Source organism: Rana temporaria, chromosome 2 (genome assembly GCF_905171775.1).
Source record: "Rana temporaria chromosome 2, aRanTem1.1, whole genome shotgun sequence".
Classification (NCBI taxonomy): domain Eukaryota; kingdom Metazoa; phylum Chordata; class Amphibia; order Anura; family Ranidae; genus Rana; species Rana temporaria.
Genome location: NC_053490.1, coordinates 413,002,747 through 413,024,170, shown reverse-complemented (window position 1 = coordinate 413,024,170; position 21,424 = coordinate 413,002,747). Strand labels below are relative to the sequence as shown.

General features: G+C 45.6%; 1 protein-coding gene across 2 annotated transcripts in view; it reads right to left on the bottom strand.

Annotated features, from left to right (window-relative positions):
* The window catches only part of LOC120927471 (arylsulfatase D-like), a 49,204-nt gene extending 34,281 nt beyond the window's left edge, over positions 1 to 14,923 (bottom strand). Inside the window, exons 1-4 of one of the 2 annotated variants that reach the window (XM_040338169.1) lie at positions 14,767 to 14,923; positions 8,280 to 8,426; positions 3,810 to 3,931; positions 1,056 to 1,178 (exon numbers count right to left, since the gene is read on the bottom strand). In XM_040338169.1, the coding sequence (XP_040194103.1) occupies positions 1,056 to 1,178; positions 3,810 to 3,931; positions 8,280 to 8,419 (385 nt within the window). In that variant the 5' untranslated portion in view covers positions 8,420 to 8,426; positions 14,767 to 14,923. Of the gene's footprint in view, positions 1 to 1,055; positions 1,179 to 3,809; positions 3,932 to 8,279; positions 8,427 to 14,766 lie in introns of those variants that run through there. The other variant, XM_040338170.1, reaches the window with a different exon arrangement.
* Positions 14,924 to 21,424: the final 6,501 nt, after the last annotated feature.

The window sequence follows — 21,424 nt, the reverse complement described above, 5'->3', positions numbered from 1 at the left end:
TCACAAACCGCTCAGCAACTGCTATGCCCCTCTGGCAATCCCTCCATTGGCTGCCACTCAGCCAACAAATTAAATTCAAGATACTAACTATAACTTCCAAAGCCATCCACAACCTGGCCCCCAGCTACATCACTAACCTAGTCTCAAAATACCAACCTAATCGTTCTCTTCGCTCCTCCCAAGACCTCCTGCTCTCAAGCTCCCTTGTCACCTCATCCCATGCTCGCCTTCAAAACTTCTCCAGAGCCTCTCCCATCCTCTGGAGTGCTCTACCCCAATCTGTCCGATTTTCTCCTACTTTATCCAGTTTCAGATGATCCCTGAAACTCACCTCTTCAGAGAAGCCTATCTGGCCCCCACCTAAAAAACTGTACATTTATCTTCTCCATCAGCACATCCCCCAAAGTTATTATCTCTTGACCTTCCCTCTTAGATTGTAAGCTCTAAGGAGCAGGGTCCTCTGATACCTACTGTATTAACCACTTAAGCCCCGGACCATTATGCAGCCAAATGACCGGGCCACTTTTTGCGATTCGGCACTGCGTCGTTTTAACTGACAATTGTGCGGTCTTGCGACGTTGCTCCCTAACAAAATTTACATCATTTTTTTCCCACAAATAGCCTGCTCAGCCGCCTGACGAGTCGCGTCCCATTCTATGCAATAGAACCGTTCTAATAGGAGAGACGCAAGTCGCTCCGACTTAGAAAAAGGTTCTTGTACGACTTTGGGGGCGGCTCGGGGCGATTTGCATTGACTTCTATACAGAAGTCATTTTGCTAATCGCCGCTGAAGTCGTCTTCAGGACGACTTGCAGAGTCGCCCCCGGAGTCCTGCCGCCTCAGTGTGTACCGGCTCTAAAGGAAGTGATAAGATATTCGGCCTCGTTTTGATAGATTTATTATGTGTTATGCCAAGGTCTCTGTAACCGTCATAGGATATGTTTCACATTGCTCATTTATTGTTCACTATAATTTTGCAATGTACTGTTGCTTGCTATTGACAACAATAAAAACTTATTGAAAGTAAAATATGGATACTTCTCAGCAATACTCACCAATAAGTCCTGTAGAATAACCCTGTTGCTTTAAAATCTTTGCAAATGTTGTTTCATTGCTGGGAAGACCACCAGATGCAGCGTTCCACAACAAAACTCTAAAACCACTGTGACCGGACATGCCTACAGACAGGAATAAAGGAATAAGAAAGGGAAGTAATAATAGTAAAAAAAATATATATAGTAATTTAACAATTAGAAGACAAAATAGAGGGATGTAATAACTTTAACATATTTCATTCCTGTGTGCATCACAATGCAACATCCATAGCGGGAAAAATAAATCCCCTCAATTAAAAAACTTCTGCTTTATCACTTTTTCATCAGAGAAGGATTTGGGGACTAAGGGCCAGATTCAGGTACAATTGCGCCCGTGTAACGTAAGCCGTTTACGTTACACCGCCGCAAGTTTTCAGTGTTAGTGCCCGATCCACAAAGCACTTACCTGGAAACTTGCAGGGGTGTATCGTAAATACGTCCGGCGCAAGGCGGTCCAAATCGAATGGGCGGGTACCATTTAAATTAGGCGCGCTCCCGCGCCGGACCTACCGCGCATGCTCCGTTTCGAAATTCCCGCCGTGCTTTGCGTGAACTGACGTCATTTTTGCTATAGGCGACGCGCGTAGCGTACTTCCGTATTCCCGGACGTGTTACGCAAACGACGTGAAATTTTAAATTTCGATGCGGGAACGACGGCCATACTTTAGACAGCAATACGTTTGCTGTCTAAAGTTAAGGCACCCAAAACGACGACTAACTTTGCGACCGGAAACTAGACTAGCGGCGACGTAGCGAACGCGAAAAACCGTCGTGGATCGCCGTAACTCCTAATTTGCATACCCGACGCTGGTTTACGACGCAAACTCCCCCCAGCGGCGGCCGCGGTACTGCATCCTAAGATCTGACAGTGTAAAACAATTACACCTGTCGGATCTTAGGGATATCTATGCGTAACTGGTTCTATGAATCAGTCGCATAGATACTCTGAGAGATACGACGGAGTATCTGAGATACTCCGTCGTATCTCCTTTGTGAATCTGGGCCAGAATGTTTCAAAAAGTATTCTAAAAGAGCTACTACTACTAGGCTTAAAACCCCTTTCACACTGGGGCGATTTTCAGGCGTTTTAACGCTAAAAATAGTGCCTGTAAAGCACCTCTTAAGCCTTCCCAGTGTGAAAGCCCGAGTGCTTTCACACTGGGGCGGTGCGCTTGCAGGACGGGAAAAAAAGTCCTGCAAGCAGTGGCCCAGATTCAAGAAGCACTTGCGCCCGCGCAATCATAGTTGCGCGGCGCAAGTGCTTACTTGCTCCGGTGTAACGAGTGCTCCTGATTCAGGAACCTCGTTACACCGAATGCAGCCTAGGATGTGATAAACATAAGCCTCCTTATGCCTTCACATCCCAGGCTGCATTCTTGCGTTGGCCGCTAGGGGGCGCGGCCTTTGTGATCGGCGTGTAGTATGCAAATTGCATACTACCACCGATTCACAAAAGTTGCGCGGGCCCTGCCTACGCAAGGTACGGAGTTTCCGTACGGCGCCTTTAGCATAAGGTTGCTCCTGCTAATAGCAGGCGCAGCCAATGCTAAAGTATAGCTGCGCCTCCCGCTCGCGACGTTCAAATTTAACGTCGTTTACGTAAGTGAACCGTGAATGGCGCTGGACGCCATTCACGTTCACTTACAAGCAAATGACGTCCTTGCGAAGGTTTCCCGACGGAGCATGCGTTGTTCGCTTGGCGCGGGAGCGCGCCTAATTTAAATGATTCCCGCCCCCGGCGGGATCATTTACATTAGGCAGCCTTGCGCCCGGCTGCTTAGCATATTGCCCGCGCAATTTACGGAGCAACTGCTCCGTGAATCGCGGGCAAAGCGCAATATTTGCGTGGGCACAGAGAAAAAAATTTGCTCTTTGCCCACGCAAATATTGCGCGATTCTACTTGAATCTGGGCCAGTATATTTGGGGCAGTACAGGATCGATGTACACGCATGTCTCAAAACGCGCTGCCCATTGAAATGAATGGGCAACGTTACCTGAAGCGCCTCGCAAGTGCCAAAACACGGGTGCTATTAACCCTTTCTTTGGCCGCTAGCGGGGATTAAAAGCGCTTCGCTAGGGGCCTAAAAGCAACAGTGTGAAAGGGGTCTAAGTGTCCCTGTTTTCTAGACATGTACACACTGAAATATTTTGTTTCGGGAAATTCGTTTTCATCCGAAAAATACATGTATTTAATGACTCCCAAAATTCATTTTTATTTATTTTGGTTCGTTATAAAATGCATTAGTCCGAAAATCCGAATTAATTAAGGTCGAATCTGTCAATTGAAGGCTTGGACGCCATTCACGTTCACTTAGAAGCAAATGACGTCCTTGCGACGTCATTTGCCGCAATGCACGTCGGGAAAGTTTCCCGACGGAGCATGCGCTGTTCGCTCGGCGCGGGAGCGCGCCTAATTTAAATGATTCCCGCCCCCGGCGGGATCATTTACATTAGGCACCCTTACGCCCGGCTATTTAGCATAGCGCCCGCGCAATTTACGGAGCTACTGCTCCGTGAATCGCGGGCATATCAAAATATTTGCGTGGGCGCAGAGCAAAAATCGTTGCCCTTTGCCCACGCAAATATTGCGTGGATCTACCTGAATCTGGGCCAATATGTGTGTGTGTATGTGTGTGTGTGTATATATATATATATATATATATATACAAATGTTTGAAATGCCAAATATTCTGTTACATTTACCAATAAATTACCTGTTCTTATAGGATATCGACCAGTCAGAAAGGCTGATCTACTTGGGGTGCATAAGGCACCTGCAGCAATATGATGTGTAAGTTTCACACCTTCCTTTGCTAATCTGTCAATGTTAGGAGTCCTGAAAATGACAATGCCTAAGTTAGTAACTCATATCTGAAATAAAAACAAATTAAATAAGAAATAAAAAAAAAAAACAGGATTTCAAATATGCAGCATCTGAAAGCAGAAGCACAGAGTGTCAAACTTAAAGTGGTTGTAAACCGTTTACAACCACTTTAGCCTACAGGTAAGCCTAGATTAAGGCTTACATGTAGGTGCTTGAAATATCTCCCAGACCTGCATGGTCTAGGAGATATTTGAAAATCGCCGTAGGGCGATTTCTCCTGCGAATGCGCCGGAGTTAGAGAGGGTATGCACGGGAGTGACATCACCCGACTCCGGCCAGTCACAGTGCCCACGTTCGCGGTGCCAGAAGGAAGAGGGGTGAAGAATGGCCGCTCGCTACTAGCGAGGAAAACGGGGACATTGTTGGCTTCTCCTGCAGGTAAGTGTCACATAATGGGCTACTATGCGAAGCATAGTAGTCCAGTATGCTTTACCTTTGCAGGGAAACAAAGAGGAAGTAACACCCATCAGGGTTTACTTCCTCTTTAACACTGACCAGATCCAGGCAGGCCACAACACTGAGATGGGTGTGTAGCGCTTGGTTGCTACTAGTAACAAACATCCACCAAATCACCCTGCTGCCAGACCCCCATAAATCACTTCTGAAACAATGAGCAGTCATTTGCGTTGTTGTGCTTTTTGTTTAGTGGGGGATATAACTTGGTTGGGGTAAAGCAGGGTATGGGATGCCCATAAAACTTGTTGAATTGCCATCACATTTAGAGAACATTGATTAGTAGATTTAGCCCTGAAGAACTGATGTACTTCTAACATTCACAGTCTCTTCTCCTGCATATCTCCATGCAGACTATTGCTCCTCCTCCAGGGGTCAAGTCCATAAAAAAAATGCTTGTGTGTGGGTATATAATTGTAGCTACCCCCGGAGGAGCCGCTGATTAGATTTGGGATCGGCGTATTTAAGTTACCTCTGTGATGTGTCTAGGGGTGATGACGGCAGTAAGAGCAATGACGGAATTTCCAACAGTTGACTGACGTTTTCAATGCTTTTATTATTCCTGGTCAACACGACCAACCGTCAACTTGAATCTGTGAAGTTGTTCTTCTTTCACCAACCTATACGTTGGTGAAAGAAGAACAACTTCACAGATTCAGGCCTTGGATAAAGAAAGCAGTCCTGCCTTCAATAGTCATACTTTCTTACGTCGCCACTCCAGCCGGAGTGGGCAAAGTGCCCCTGGACAGACCTCTCTCACAGGCCTGGCAGCCAGAGCGCCACTTAAACTTCTGGGAAAGGAACAAGTCTCTGCCACAGACTTGGCTCTAATAGGATTTAAGGTTTAAAGATGAGACCTCTGCCACAGGCCTAGTGTAAGGTTTAGAGATGGTAGAGCGAATCCTCCCAGTATATACTTTTAGGGTTACCGACCGACTGTCTGCCGCATACAACCTGTCAGTGTCCGATCACCCAGATCCCCGATGGTTCGTTCCAGCCCTGTTGGATTGCCTGCCTCCGGGCTCACCTCAGACCAACTCCCCATCGAACAGCACAACTCGCTTGGGATCTTCTCAATAGAGTTGGGGGACCCAGTGAGTCACTGGGGCCCTTTTGTAAGCATCAGATGCTCCGGGCCATGAGAGCCCAGAGTCGGGAACTCCGCGTAGCACATGCACCCCGGCCTGGTATGCCATGCCACCGGGGCCCGTGATGTACGCACACCCTAAAGGTGGGTGCCGCACCCGGAACCAGGAACCCGCAAAAGAACCCGGAACCACGGCCTCCGCCACAGAAATACCCCTCCCCAGCATGCACAGCGAGGTCCAACTCCTCTCATTGGCTGCTGGGAAGAAGTGCCTCCACCTGGACCCCTCTGGCGCCATCTGCCGTCCAGAGATGAAACCGTATCTCTGGATGCACAGACTTACCCACAGGAAATTCCAGGATTGGCGACAGCCAAATTTAGCAAATCAATGAATGAGAGTAAATAACTCTCTCATTCCCCACTAAATTTAGTATAGCACCTGTACTGAAAGTACACAGGCGCTACACAATATATATATATTACACACACACGCTACTTTTACATTACACAACCACCTGCATCTCTAGACCCCTTTACATTACCCAACCCCCCCCCCCAGCTTTGGACCCCCCTGCAGGTTACACAGACACTTTCTCCCCCCCTGCATGTTACACAGACACCTCCCCCCTGCATATTAAACAGACATCTTCTCCCCCCCTGCATGTTACACAGACACCTTCCCCCCCTGCATGTTACACAGACACCTTCTCCCCCCCCTTGCATGTTACACAGATGCCTTCTCCCCACTGTCTCTCTCCCTCCCCTGCTGTACAGGAGAGAGAGAGTGTTTTCTCCTGTGTCTCCCGTCGGGTGCGCCTTGATGACAATGGGAACGAAGTTCCTGCTGTGGAATAAGTACAGGAACGTCGTTCCCATGCGTTCCGCAGGACTCGAGCCCTGTCCTCCTCTCCACTAGCTTCTGCAGAATATCACTCCCAGGACCTTTCTCCTCCTGCACAAATCTATCACTGTAAAACTGTTAGGTTCCTGCATCATTATCTTCAGTATGTCAAAAGGGGATCACTCTCCCCGGCTTGCTGGCTGTACTTAGTTACTTGAATGATGTTACTTGAGTGCAGTTACTAGGCCAGAGGTCTGCAGCACCTCTCCCCGGTGGCTTAGCAGTTTAATAGCACATGGTAACAGATGGACTACTGCTCCCAGCTAGTCCGACCTGCAAACCCTGCGTCCTCAGGCCACAGCTACTTGACACTACACCCCACAGTCTCTCCTTTGTTCCAGGACTTCTCACCAATGACCATGTAAAGATGAGGACTTCATCCATGACCGTGTAAAGATAAAGCTCCCTCCCAGACTCCCTGGCATGCCTCCGCACCCAGCACTCCACTGTGTTATACACACTGACCTTCTCCTGCCCCAGGTCCATGATGGAGAACTTTATCCGGATATAAGTTCCAGCAGAATGTCCTGCCCCTCTGTGACCGTGTACAGAATCGGATCTCATCCATGACTTTGTAAGGATGTGGGGATACCCTAAAGCGACTGCCTAGTATTCCATTCGCCACTTCTCTCGGTCAACAACTCCCCAGCAGCATGTGACCTCAGCTTATATGGGAGGCCTGCCCCCTGCCAATAACGAATGAGGATTGGGTAGGGCTCCTCACATGAGCTGCTTGCCACATCAGTCCTAGGTCCAGCCCCACTTCCAGAACAATCTCCCTGGAAGCAGAGGAGGCGCATCAGAACCAGAGCACAGGTGGTCACACCCACTGCTACACTAACCACTCCCAGCCCCAGATCAAAACAAACAGGCCTAGCCTAAAGCACAGGCCTGCCTACATTTACCTGCGCTGACAGTTTTCCCTAGAAAAATCCTATTCTAGCACCTACGTATGGTAGATCAGGATTCTATATTTACTGTACATTTCATTTCCTGAAGGTTAAAGTGGTTGGGAATTCAGAATTAAACAAATTGCACATGCCTACTATGGCATACCTCCCAACATTTAAAAAATCCACTGCGGGACAGTTGTTGAGCGGGGGGGGGGTAAGGGGATCGAAGTTTTTGAGCGGGGGTGTCGAAGTTGTTGAGCGGGGGAGGGAATCAAAGTTGTTGAGCGGGGGGGGGGGCAAGTGCCTCTCACCTTTGCACAGAATGTCTCCTCCCTCAGCAGTCACCGACGCGCCACCTCCAGCAGTACTGCACATTCAGCTCCGCCCGCCTCCTACTACAGTACTGAGCGGGGGGGGGCTCAGATCCTCTTAGTGCGGGAAATTTAACCCTTTTGCGGGACTGCGGGAATATGCAGTCAGTGCGGGACAATCCCGCAGATTCCGTGCTTGTTGGGAGGTATGCTATGGGGGCACTTGTGCGGTCATGCTGCCAAGCTGGGATGTGTGCATCTATAGACACACACAGCACAGCTCGGCCCAGTCCTCTGCTCCATTCCTACAGGATTTGATTGACAGCAGTGCTCCCTCTGCTGCCTCTGTGCCCCATAAATACAGGGAGAGAAAGCAGCGCTTTTGCAGACAGGCACAACGCTGGATCAAAAGAGGAGCCAGGTAAGTATTTAAGGGGGTAGGGAGCTAATGATATGATTATAGAATTTTTTAGTTACCTTAACACAGACAAAACGAGGCCTTTAAAACTGTCCCTATAACCTCATAAATTTAAAAAAGTACCAAAGACTTTTCAGGCAAAAGAATAGAAATTGTTTAGAAGAGACAGAAAAACTGTATTTCTTTTTATGTAAGACAAAACATCGCAATTCTTATAAAGGATCAATTAACTGTTACCTTATTGTGTTATTCCCAAAGCATCCTATGTCACCAATTCCAAGATCATCGGCCATGATCAGTAAAATGTTTGGTTTGTGACCATTTGTTGGATATGAACAAATAAGGAGAAAGTAAAGTAGAAATGGTAAAGTGTCCATGACATTCCTGAAAAAGAATACAAATTGCAAGTGTTACTGGATTACTGGATTAGTTGAAGTGGAAGTCTACAGCCTGGTACACACGATCGGATTTTCTGCAGACAAAGCGTAGGACTTTTGTTCGAAGGGCATTGGCCAGGAACATGTATTGCATACAAACGGCAGAGAATTGTCAGCCAACAAACTCGAAACTACATGTTTTTTCAGCTCTTTAGCACCACCCTTTGGGTAACTTCTGCTAATGTTGTGCTATGGTTATCATTGCTTCTGAGCATGTGTGTTTGTACTTTGTATTTTTTTTTCGACAGACTATTGGATAATCCGACGGCACACATTTGTTATCGGAAAATTTGAAAGCATGCTATAAATCATTTGTTGTTGGAAAATCCGACAACAATTGTCCGATGGAGCATACAAACGGTCGGATTTTCCGACAAAACTCTGCCATCACACATTTATTGTCGGAAATTTTGATCGTGTGTATGAGGCTTAAGTATTAACCATCATTCAACCCAGAAGACTGAGAACTAGTGATGAGCTGAACATACCTGGGTTTGGTTCAAGCAGGGCTTAGCAAACACGACTAATGTTTGGATGCTGAATCCGAACTCCATTGAAGGAGATGGGAGTTGAGTGTTAAAAAAAAGTAATGATCATTTCCAGGATAAGAGGCAGGGGGGTTGTCAAACAAATGGCACAGGAGGGCAGGCACTACCCTGGGGAACATGTACCAACGCACATTTTGTTTTTTTTAAAGATTCAGTTTGGTGAGGAGCAGTGATCTTGTCAATGCTTAAAACGAAACACTAAAAATGCAAAATTCCAATAAATAATATGCCTGGAAGATGCCGTGACCTTGCCTGTGAAGTGGTGATCTGTGTGATGTATCTAACCTATTGCAGGGAATTTGACATTTTCAAAGATAACATTTGTTTAACTACTGGACCCCTTGAAAGTTTTACCCCTTTCATGATCAAGGCATGTTTTGCTATTCAGCACTGTGCTACCTTAAAGTGGTTGTAAACCCTTCAGGTTTTTCACCTTAATGCATTCTAGTACAGCTCCCCCCCAGAGCCGGCCTCTGACTCAGGTCCTCATTGGATAGATTGATAACAGCGGGAGCCATTGCTGTCAACCAAATCCAGTGACACGGGAGCCAGGGGCGGGCCGAGTCTTATTGTCTGTGTCAATTGACGCAGCAGCAGGACTCCAGAGTGCGCCTGCACAAGTGCCCCCATGGAAAGTGTCTCTCGATGTGGGAAGGAGCTAGGAGCGCAGCTGGGGACCCCAGAAGAGGTGGATCTAGGCTGCTCTTACACAGAGGAGGTAAGTATAACATGTTTGTTAAAAAAAAACAAAAAAACCTTTACAACCCCTTTAACTGTCAATTACTTGGTCATGCATCACAGTACGAAAATTTAATTTAAATACTTTTTTTTACTCAAATAAAACTTTCTTTTGGTAGTGTTTGATCACCACTGGGTTTTTTATTTTTTAACATATAAACCAAAAGAACCTGAAAATGAAAAAACAAAAAAAAAACGATATTTTCTACTTTCTGTTATATAACAACCAATAATATCAAATTTCTTCATAAACTTAGGCCAAAATGTATTCTGCTATATGTCTTTGCTAAAAGCCAAACTGCGTTTTTGGGGACACAAGTATAGTTCTGATCGTGATCAAGATATTGATCTGTACATACACTATACTAGTAACGGTGGTGATCAGCAGCTTATTGCCTGACTTTGATAATGTGGTGGCCAATCTGGTACTAACTGATACTGTATGGGAGGGACACTGACTAAGGCTGGGTTCACACTAGAGCATGGAGCGCTCAGAGCAGGTGTCTGGTGCGTCTCCACTCACCGGTTCAGGTCAGATTTCAGCCTGCTAGCTGTCACAATTAAAAAAAAATGTGGCTGAGCGAGGCTCCGCCCACCTGGCCACGTTGCTTATTCATAGTGTCCTGTGAATGGAAAACTACAAGGTCCGGCGGCCTTTTCGGCTGTCGGCTTGTAGTTTTCAATGAACTACCATGGCGCGGTGGAGCGCCATGGTAGTTCATTCTCTATTTCTGTCAAATTGTATCTGCTTGGATGTACGGGCACACAGATACACTGGCAGATCTGCTGGAGACCTGCATGGCACCAGCAACCTGAAGTACTGACGGCCTGTCTCATTTCTTGAGACCCTAACATGACAGAAAAGTACAAATACCCCCCAAATGACCCCTTTTTGGAAAGAAGACATTCCAAGGTATTTAGAAAGAGGCATGGTGAGTTTTTTGAGGCTGTAATTTTTTTCCACAATTCTTTGCAAAAATCAAGATTTTTTTTTCCTCACAAAATTGTCATATTAGCAGGTTATTTCTCACACACAGCATATGTATACCACAAATTACACCCCAAAAAACATTCTGCTATTACTCCTGAGTATGGCGATACCACATGTGTGAGACTTTTACATAGCGTGGCCACATACAGAGGCCCAACATGCAGGGAGCACCTTCAGGCGTACTGGAGCACCCAGGCCAATTCTGACATTTCTCTCCTACATGTAAAAGCCATCATATATTTGCTAGAAAATTACATAGAACCCCAAAACATTATATATGTTTTTTTTAGCAGAGACCCTAGAGAATACAATGGCGGTCGTTGCAACTTTTTATCTCGCACGGTATTTGCGCAGCAATTTTTTGAACACGTTTTTTTGGGGAAAAAAATGTTTTGTGCTTTAAAAAAAAAAACAGTAAAGTTAGCCCAATGTTTTTGCATAATGTGAAAGATAAAGTTATGCCAAGTAAATGGATACCCAACATGTCACCCTTCAAAATTGCACACGCTCATGGAATGGCGCAAAACTTTGCTTCTTAAAAATCCCCATAGGCGACACTTTAATTTTTTTTACTGGTTACATATTTTTAGTTACAGAGGAGGTCTAGGGCCAAAATTATTGCTCTCGCTCTAACGTTTGCAGTGACACCTCACATGTCTGGTTTGAACACTGTTTTCATATGTGGGCTGGACTTACGTGTGCATTAAAAAAAAAATTTATTGTTCATTTAAATTTTTTGATCACTTTTATTCCTATTACAAGGAATGTAAACATCCCTTTTAATAGGAATATGGCAAGACAGGTCCTCTTTACAGTGAGATATGGGGTCAATTAGACCCCACATCTCACCTCTAGGCTGAAATAAAAAATAAAAAAAACGATCCTGGCTTCGATTGTAATGCCGCATACACACGATCGGTCAAATCGATGACAACGGTCTGATGGACTGTTTTCATCGGACCAAACCGATCGTGTGTAGGCCCCATCGGTTATTTATCCATAGGTTAAAAAAAAGCAATCTTGTTTTAAATTTAACCGATGGATACCTAACCGATAGAAAAAAAACGATAGTTTGTAGGCACGTCCATTGGTTAAAAATCCATGCATGCTCAGAATCAAGTTGACGCATGCTTGGAAGCATTGAACTTCATTTTTTTCAGCACATCATTGTGTTTTACGTCACCGCGTTCTGACACGATCGTTTTTTTAACTGATGGTGTGTAGGCACGACTGACGATCAGTCAGCTTCATCGGTTAACCGATGAAAACGGTCCATCAGACTGTTTTCATCGGATGGACCGATCGTGTGTACAGGGCATTACGGTGAGTCGGTAGAAACACCGGAGGGCGGCGGGAGTAGGGGACATCCGCTCTCTCCTCCCATAAGAACGATCAAGCGGTGGAAAAGCCGCTATGATCATTCTTATGGTGTAGGGAATTGCTGGCTGAAAAAGCTGATATCTGAATAATGCCTGTAGCTGCAGGCATCATTCAAATATCCCTGCACAAAGTCAAGGGCGTCATATGACGGCCGGCGTGCGGGAAGTGGTTAAAACACATTTTTTTTAACACAAAGTTGTCCATTTATACAATATTTCTAACACATAGGATGTACATACCAAAAATGACACCCCAAAATAGATTCTCCTACTCCTGAATACAGCGATACCACGTGTGTGAGACTTCCACAGCCTGGCCACATACAGAGGCGGAGTACAGCCAAGTATGGACGAGTATGGCAGAGTATGGCTGGGTATCAATAAGTATGGCCGGGTATTGCAGAGTATGGCTGGGTATGGCAGAGTATGGTTGGGTATGGCAGAGTATGGCTGGGTATGGCAGAGTATGGCTGGGTATTGCAGTGTATGGCTGGGTATGGCAGAGTATGGTGGGGTATCACCGAGTATGGCTGGGTATTGCAGAGTATGGGTATGGCAGAGTATGATGGGGTATTGCAGAGTATGGCGGGGTATGGCAGAGTATTGCAGGGATGGCAGAGTATTGGAGAGTATTGCAGGGATGGCAGAGTATTGGAGAGTATTGCAGGGATGGCAGAGTATTGCAGGGATGGCAGAGCATGGATGGATGGATCTGTGACTGCAGTTGTCACAGATCCAGCCCACAGCACTGCTGCCACCCACTCTCCCCCCTCTCCTACTGTACCGATCGGTACAGAGAGGGGAGAGAGGAACCGGCGTCATCACATGACGCCGGTTTGTTTACAAATAATCGCTCTGTCATTTGACGGGGCGATCACGTGGTAAACGGCCGCTATGAGCATCAATTTAACATGATCCGTGATGCGGACCCGGCAGTCACCGACACTCCCTGGGGCACTTCCCGACCTCCTCATGTACATATACGTCAGCAGAATGGCACGGACAGGCACATGTACGTACCTGTACGTCCTCTGCTAGACGTGGGTGGGGGGTCCGATCGGGACCCCCCCCCGGTACATGCGGAGGTCGGGTCCGCTCGGGGAGCGATCCGGGACAACGGCGCGGCTATTTGTTTATAGCCGCTCCGTCGCGATCGCTCCCCGGAGCTGAAGAACGGGGAGAGCCGTGTGTAAACACGGCTTCCCCGTGCTTCACTGTGGCGGCGCATCGATCGGGTGATTCCCTTTATAGGGAAGACCCGATCGATGATGTCATTCCTACAGCCACACCCCCCTACACTAGTAAACACACACAAAGTGAACACTAAATGTTACAGCGCCCCCTGTGTTTAACTCCCAAACTGCAACTGTCATTTTCACAATAAAGAATGCAATTTAAATGCATTTTTTGCTGTGAAAATGACAATGGTCCCAAAAATGTGTCAAAATTGTCCGAAGTGTCCGCCATAATGTCGCAGTCATGAAAAAAATCGCTGATCGTCGCCATTAGTAGTAAAAAAAAATAAAAAAAATAAAAATAAAAAAAAACTATCCCCTATTTTGTAAACGCTATAAATTTTGCGCAAACCAACCGATAAACGATTATTGCGATTTTTTTTTACCAAAAATAGGTAGAACAATACGTATCGGCCTAAACTGAGGAAAAAAAAAATTATATATGTTTTTGGGGGATATTTATTACAGCAAAAAGTAAAAAATATAGCATTTTTTTCAAAATTGTCGCTCTATTTTTGTTTATAGCGCAAAAAATAAAAACCGCAGAGGTGATCAAATACCACCAGAAGAAAGCTCTATTTGTGGGGAAAAAAGGACGCCAATTTTGTTTGGGAGCCACGTCGCACAACCGCGCAATTGTCTGTTAAAGCGACGCAGTCCCGAACTGTAAAAGCCCCTTGGGTCTTTAGGCAGCAATATGGTCTGGGGCTTACTTAAGTGGTTAAGTGGTTAAAGCCAAAAGGTGGAAGTGAGGTCAGGCGTCGCTCAGGTCCTCCAAAAGGCATAGAGCTGAGTGGGGGATTATCTTGCCCTCACTCGGCTTCCTGCCCAAGGATCCGATGGATCAGATCGGCTCTGTGCTGTCAGAAGCAGAGGCACAAACATTAAAGAAAAAATCCAGTGTTATGATAGCTAGCTGCTGCCATAACAACGGTATTTCACATCCAAGTAATGAGGTAAATGTACTGTGGGAGGTCGTCAAGTGGTATACCTAAAACAAATGTTTAAAAATGTTTTTAGAGTACTGAATTCTTAAAAACGAATTGAGGAGACTTTCTTTCACTCCCTATCTAATAGACAGAACAGTAAGTGAAAGGAAATCTCTATAACATTAGCAAAATGATTTCTCCTTCTATTCCTATTGTGGCAACAGCTGTAACATTTGTTAGTTTCCTTTGCTATCTCTTTGTGACAAAGGTCACTAGAACAAATCGAGAGTTTTAAATATTCCCAGCGAGGACGCAGACAGCAAGAAAAATCTAAACACGTTCATGCTATATTCATAAACAAAAAGTTTTGGCTTTAGATACATTTTCTGGCCCTGGAGACTCTATACAATGGGCGTCAGATTTATATGCAGCGCTAATCATGGAAATGAGATGTAGGTCGTACTTACAAGGTATCTGAAGACTCTCTGCTCTTTTCAGCTGTGTTTTTCCTGGGAGGAGTTCAGATATAGATAGTTGTACAGTATATGTATATGGGCGCTACAGTGAGGAATGTAGATTTTCCAACATCTAACCAGCAGAACTGTAATAGCTAACTTTATAAATAGGAAGCTCCCTGGCATGTACCGTAAGTTTTTGGAAATTGTTTAACTATAGTTAAACAAGACTGCTGTTTTTAGACCAAATGGCTCACAGTTTAAAATTAAACTGTTAGCCAAATACAAATGTCTTGTGTGTGAAAGGTCACTTTGAACACCTTTGAGCTGCACGTAGAGACAATAACTAACAGCCTGAACATTTCACATCGGAACACCTAATCCAATTTTCTTGTACAGCTGAAATATTGTGGTAACCCCATTTATTTCCTTCAAAATTTATATTCACTAACTGTCCAAAAAAAAAAAATATATATATATATACACCAATCAGCCATGAAATCATAACAATATGACCACTCACCTTATATTTAGTAGGTCCCCATTACCACCCCCATACCCGTTAAACTGGTTACAGTGGACTTCCTGAAGATCTCTAGCTCCCCCTCAGGGTATTGTTATGCTCTGGTCCTTGTTGACCACTTCACCAAGAGCGCTGTGGTAGTCCCCCAAGGACAAGATAACCCCCACCACGACTAAATAGTTTTGGGAACACGTGGTCCAACCATAATGTCCCAAATTGATACGCTCAGACCAAGGCCCAAACTTAGAGTCACTTTTTTTTTTTAAAAGCCTGTGGCACGCATTGCACAACCCAAAAACTTCACCCGGTGCAGAAAAAATGAGCACACACATAAAGAGTGATACACAAAAAAGTGCGACGGGTGCTGCGTCAAGTGGTCCTCCGAAAAGGACCCAACTCTGATCCCCCTGGGGTGTTAGGATCCAGACGGGGACTAAGGTAAACAGTGGTCCGAGCAGCGAAGCCGACCCGGACCTAACTTCCTTGGAGGGTCTGCCGAAACAGAACCCTCCCAGGTGGGGCTCCCCCGAAGGGAGACCCCATGAGAGCAGGTGAACTAAGCCAGAAGGCCATGTCCACCCACTCCCAAGACTTTCAGGGCTGGCCCTAGGACCGGCACCCTAATCATCATACACAAGGTGTACAAACGTGCACCAACAAAAAAAGACATAAAGTGACAAACAAGGGGGTAAAATAAAAAAGAATGTGGGGGAGAAGGAAGGTGGGAGATGTGAGTGGAAAGTGACCATCGTGCAATACGTGCAAAACTTTGAGTCACTTATCATGTCTAAACTGTGCCGCCTCAGTGGTATCCAGAATTCGCATACCACCCATTACCATCCCTCGACAATGGACTCTTGAACAGGGTCATAGAGACCAATGACACCAGCATGTGGGGGCTGTAGTGTAAGCCTTCAATAACATGGTACACCGAGCCACAGTCCACACGCCGTTCTTTCTGATGTTTGGACGCTACAACGGCTTACCTGTAAATCACTTGCTGGGCTTCCCTGAGTGCTCTACATCCTGCATGACCAGCACTTGGGTACAAGAACACTGGAACTGGTTACAGACAGCCAACCAGGTGGTGCTGGATAGACACAAGGACTTGGCCGAGGATTCTGCCCCAGAGGAGCTGCCATTGCGGCCTGGGAAACCAGGTGTTGGTGAAGAACACCGAAGGTAAAAGAGATAGTAAGCTGGATCCCAAGTGGAAGTGCACCCCCTATCAGATACAGAAACAGCCCTTCCCTTTAACTCCAATGTATGACGGAGGGTCCCAACCTAATTAAGAGATGACTACACTGCAACCTGCTATGACTGCGTGTTGAGTGGAAATTGTTTTGCCAAGCTTGCCTGAGATATAAAGGAGCAAGTCTCAGATGTTCTAGGAGTGCAAGAAGTCCTTGACAAATGGTATCTGTCCCCTCTTTTGCTAGAATCTCCGGCTACATCAAATTCAGAAGAAGGAAGCCTCAGTATAGTGCATGTGGACAGTCCAGAAGCCCCTGTGGGCCCTGCTTATGGTCTGGACTCCTCTGAGAGGTCAACCTAGAGCTCAGGTGACGGGGGTATGGCTGGCCCCAACCTGCTTGCAAAGTACTCTAATGGTATTGTTTGAGATAATGTTGACATTGCCTTCAGCATGTTTATTGCTGTTTTTTTTATGTTGTTCTCTACTGTGCTGCGAGAGGAGAGTAGGCAGGTGCAGTCTATTTTTTCCACTGTAGTTGGTGCTCATCTGCAGCAGAGTGCAGGTGGAGGAAAAAGTCAAGGGGAACCTAGTTCCTCTATGGTTCCCTCGGTCACAGTGAGGCAGCCATCCAATTGGATGCTGGTACCCCATGTGGCTTCAGAGACCATCTTGGGTCAGACAGGGTCTATTTAACATCCTGGCTCTCGGATTTGGTGAACATTTTTGCGAGGGGCTGTGTAGGGAAATAATACCCGTCTGTCAGGGACAGTGCTTAGCATCCGGGAAAGGTTCCAGAGGAGGGAAAATGCAGAGACATACCATCCTTTCTGAAAGCCTTCCCATTTGGGTTTGGACTGATCTGATCTGGTAGTATTTAGCTCCTAGAGACAGACACTGTCGGTACCTCTAAGTCTTCATTCTACTGTTTCATCGCTGTTACAACTTGTGAGCGCGCCCAGCTGGGTAGCCTTCCCACTGGCTCTGTTGTGTACTACTGGACCTCTGTTACAATATATTCCTGTTGTTGCACTTGTTTTTTGTCCGTCACACTCTCCACCTAACCACAAGGTTATCACGGTGCTGCTTCTTTTTTTCAATTTACAGTCACAGGCTGGGACAGGACAACCAGGGCTCAGGGTGATGCTAGCCAGACACAAAACTTCTAGTGGCAGAAAAAAAGTACTACAGGGAAATCTCTGTATTGAAGGTGTATATTGCAGCAAAAGCAGGTTCTGTTATTTCATGTTTTAATAGACAATTAATTTTTATCTTGTTTTTTTTTGGCTGGCCTTCTGCTTTAGGGGAGTAAAACTGGCCCATTGAAATCAACAATAAATGCACAAAGATACATGCATTAATGCATCTGCACCATAGTAAATCCCTGTGATTCAAAATTATAATTTTTTTAAATACAGACTTGCCTTAATTACCAGCACTGTGCAATGGTTTTGCGCAGAGCAGCCTTGATCTTCCTCTTCTGTCACCCTAGGACAGGACTACAGAGCACCCCCTCTATCCTCTTCTCCAAAACATAGGGGGAAGGGTTTTGTAGTACTCAGAGATGGCTTGAAACAACCCAAACTGATAAGAGTGCAACACAAGCAGAGAGCACAAAAAGTTATCAGCTGACAAAATTTCTCTCAAGATCAACATTGGAAAACTGTCAAACAACAAAATGAACACATTGAGGCAAAGTTCTACCACCTGTACAAGTTTTACAACACGGGGTGACATATTTTCACAGACCATGTTGAGATTGTTAAGCCTGACAGTTGCTTCCTGGTGATTCACAGAATCAGGGGTACTAACCCTATCACAGTAGAAAGTTGTGTCACTACCGGGCCCGGACTATTATGTTTAATAAGACTCGCTAGAAAAGTTGCCTATTTTTGCTGAGTACTGTCCATCTACAAAAGTTCTGTTTATTTTATTGACGTTGCCATACTGGGATGTTGTAATTCCCTGCAAGTATAAAATGTTGGGGTTACGCAGCTGGGGCGGCTTACATTTTAGGGGGAAGTGTGTAATCCGGATAAAGGTTACTGCTGGCCCAGTGGGAAGTTTAGGGTTACCTGCACTCCTGGGTTTTTCTTGACAGGTTTCCTTGGGTGCGACCCTCCGGTCTTGTGTGCTATAAAAGGGACGATAGCCAGGATCCTTGGGGGGAATTTACACACACTCAGAGAGGGATGCACTGCCTGGTGCTGTTGCCAGAGTTTGAATGATCTGTTTCTTGCCAGAGCTAGATTCCAGACATGGACTCAGCTAATATTGGACTTTGCTTTAACAGGTATGCCAGGGCAGCCACAAGCCCGTAGTTATGGACTAGAGATGTAAGCAGCACAGAGCTGTGTTCAGTGACAGGAGATCTAGTTGGTTTTTCATTCTCTGCTAAGCACGGAATGCAAACAACTAGATCAACAGTAAAAGCAGAACACAGTACACACACAAACACATGTTAGGCACAAAGTAGTGCAAGCATGACATTTTCAATGGTCCAGTTTGCTATAATTCCATTCAAATTAATAGGCTGTCAAAAGGCACTGCATGTGCATATGCATGTATGGTAGTGTGAACTGGTCCCCAGAGCCACTGCCAGAAGTCGGATCATCACACAGAGTAGAGCTCTCCCGTTGTGTCACAGGTTTAATTTGAATTGCCGCTTTCAAATTAGGTCAAGCCTCCTGGACAAGCACTTATGATAGATAGCACACTGGTCCAATGCCTTATGATAGATAGCACACTGATCCAATCCCGGGACATTTGATGTCTATCGTAGGAGCGATCCAGGAGGCAGGACTTCATTTGACAGCGGCCTACAGACAATTCAAATCAAAGATGTGTCAGAACGGGAGATCCCTGCTCTGTGTGATGAGCTGGCCAGCTCCCCTCTCTATGATCTCTGTGCACTGGTGAGGCTGCACTGATCAGGCTGCATTGATGGGTACTGGTGAGGCTGCATTGATGGTCACTGATGAGGCTGCATTAATGGGCACTGATGAGGCTGTACTGATGGGCACTGATGAGGCTGTACTGATGGGCACTGATAAGCTGCACCGATATCACTGATGGGCACTAATATGCTGCATTGATACCTCCAAACTTTTTCGATAGGAACGAGGGACACCTATAAGCAAAAGTATGTAGGCATAGGACACACCCCCTGCCATGCCCCCTTAAAAGAGAATTATACAAAAAAATGATTAGTTAAGCCCATTTTTTTTTACCACTACTATTCATTTAGGCTAGTTTCACACTGGGGCCTCACAGGCCTTGGCGGTAAAGTGTTTTACCGTTGTTTTTGCCACAATTTTTGGCCACTAGCGGGGCGCTCTGCCAGCGGTTCAGAGGTTGATTTCAATGGGCAGGACGCTTTAGGAGTGGTGTATTCACTGGTCCTACAGCGCCTCAAAGATGCGGCTGGCAGGACTTTTTTTACCGTCCTGCCAGTGCACCGCTCCAGTGTGAAAGCTCTCAGGCTTTCACACTGGAGAGAAAGGCACAAGTCTTTCAGGGTGCTATTTTTAGCCTAATAGCGCCTACAAAGTGCCTCAGTGTGAAAGTAGCCTTATACTGGCTTTTAAAATTTACAAATGCAGCAATTTTGAAATTGGATGAAAGCTTTAGCACTGGCACTTAAGGATAAATAGTGCATTTTTTATCAGATCAAAATGAAGGACAAGTGAGGAGGAAAAAGGGGCAGAGGGACTTTGTTCCAAATTAGGTGCAGTCCCTCAAAACCAGGGACAGTTGGGAGCTATGAGGATGGTATATAACATGAAGCACTGTGTAACATTACATGCATGCAACACAGCCATGCAAAGTCACGTGAACAATGTGAACATGGTGGCTGTCAATTCTGGTCTCCCATTTTTAAACTGTGTGTGTTAATTTTATTCCACCCAGTGTCCTTTCTATTTTTTTTTTTTACTGCTGACTGTTCTCTAACTCTCAAAATAAAAAAAATGAAAATAATTAATGACCTCCAAAAAAAAACTCGGACCTTGCTTTCTGTCTACTTACTGGAGACACTGGTTGAAATACCATGTGAATGTGTTCCAGCATAGCGTATTCTTGCAGGGTTCTGAAGCGCAGCTTTCTCAGTGGCAGTAGAAAGGCATATGGATGTGACATAAATAAATGTAACAAACTTGTATCCAAGCAGCTGTGGGAGGTACCTTCTGAAGCTCGCCATGCACTGCAGTCTAGATTGTTACTCCAGAACATCTCTGGATGCTTGTGTTTTAGTTAGTGCCATATTATTAAGCAAAACACATTTTTTTAATCGAATTACAAATGCGTGAAACATTGCCCAAGTAATGTTCAAACAAAATATTTTTGGTATACACCAATAAACTAATAAAAAAAATCATTAAACTTGTATTTTCCATAGTTCCCTAAGGTTAACTGTGTTCCCTATTGTGTGTTCTAACTGTGGGGGGATGGGGACTGACTATAGTAGATGACAGATCGTGTTTTCTACTTTGTAGAATAAGACGATCTGTCCTTCTCTCCTCAGATAGCACAGTAATTTGTGTGTTTACACACACAAACCCCCGTGCTCCCGCTCGTGCACGTGATCGCACCTGGCCGGCGGCGATTGCGCCCGCCAGCCAAGCACATCCGGCACCTCTAGCGCCTCTTACGTGCCCTCTGGTGGCGCTCCTGTGCGAAGCCGTATATATACAGGATTTCGTCCAGGAGAGCCATTCTGTTGCAGTACCGTATTTGCCGGCGTATAAGACGACTGGGCGTATAAGACGACCCCCTAATTTTCCAGGAAAAATGTTGGTTTTGGGATATACTCACCATATAAGACTACCTCCTTCCTATTAGTCTTTCTGGAAGCTGAGGGGTAGCCGGAACAACCGCTGACAGAAACAACCGCTGACAGAAACAGGCTTTTTTCAAGCCTCACTATGCCATTACATTACATGCCTCACTGTGCCATT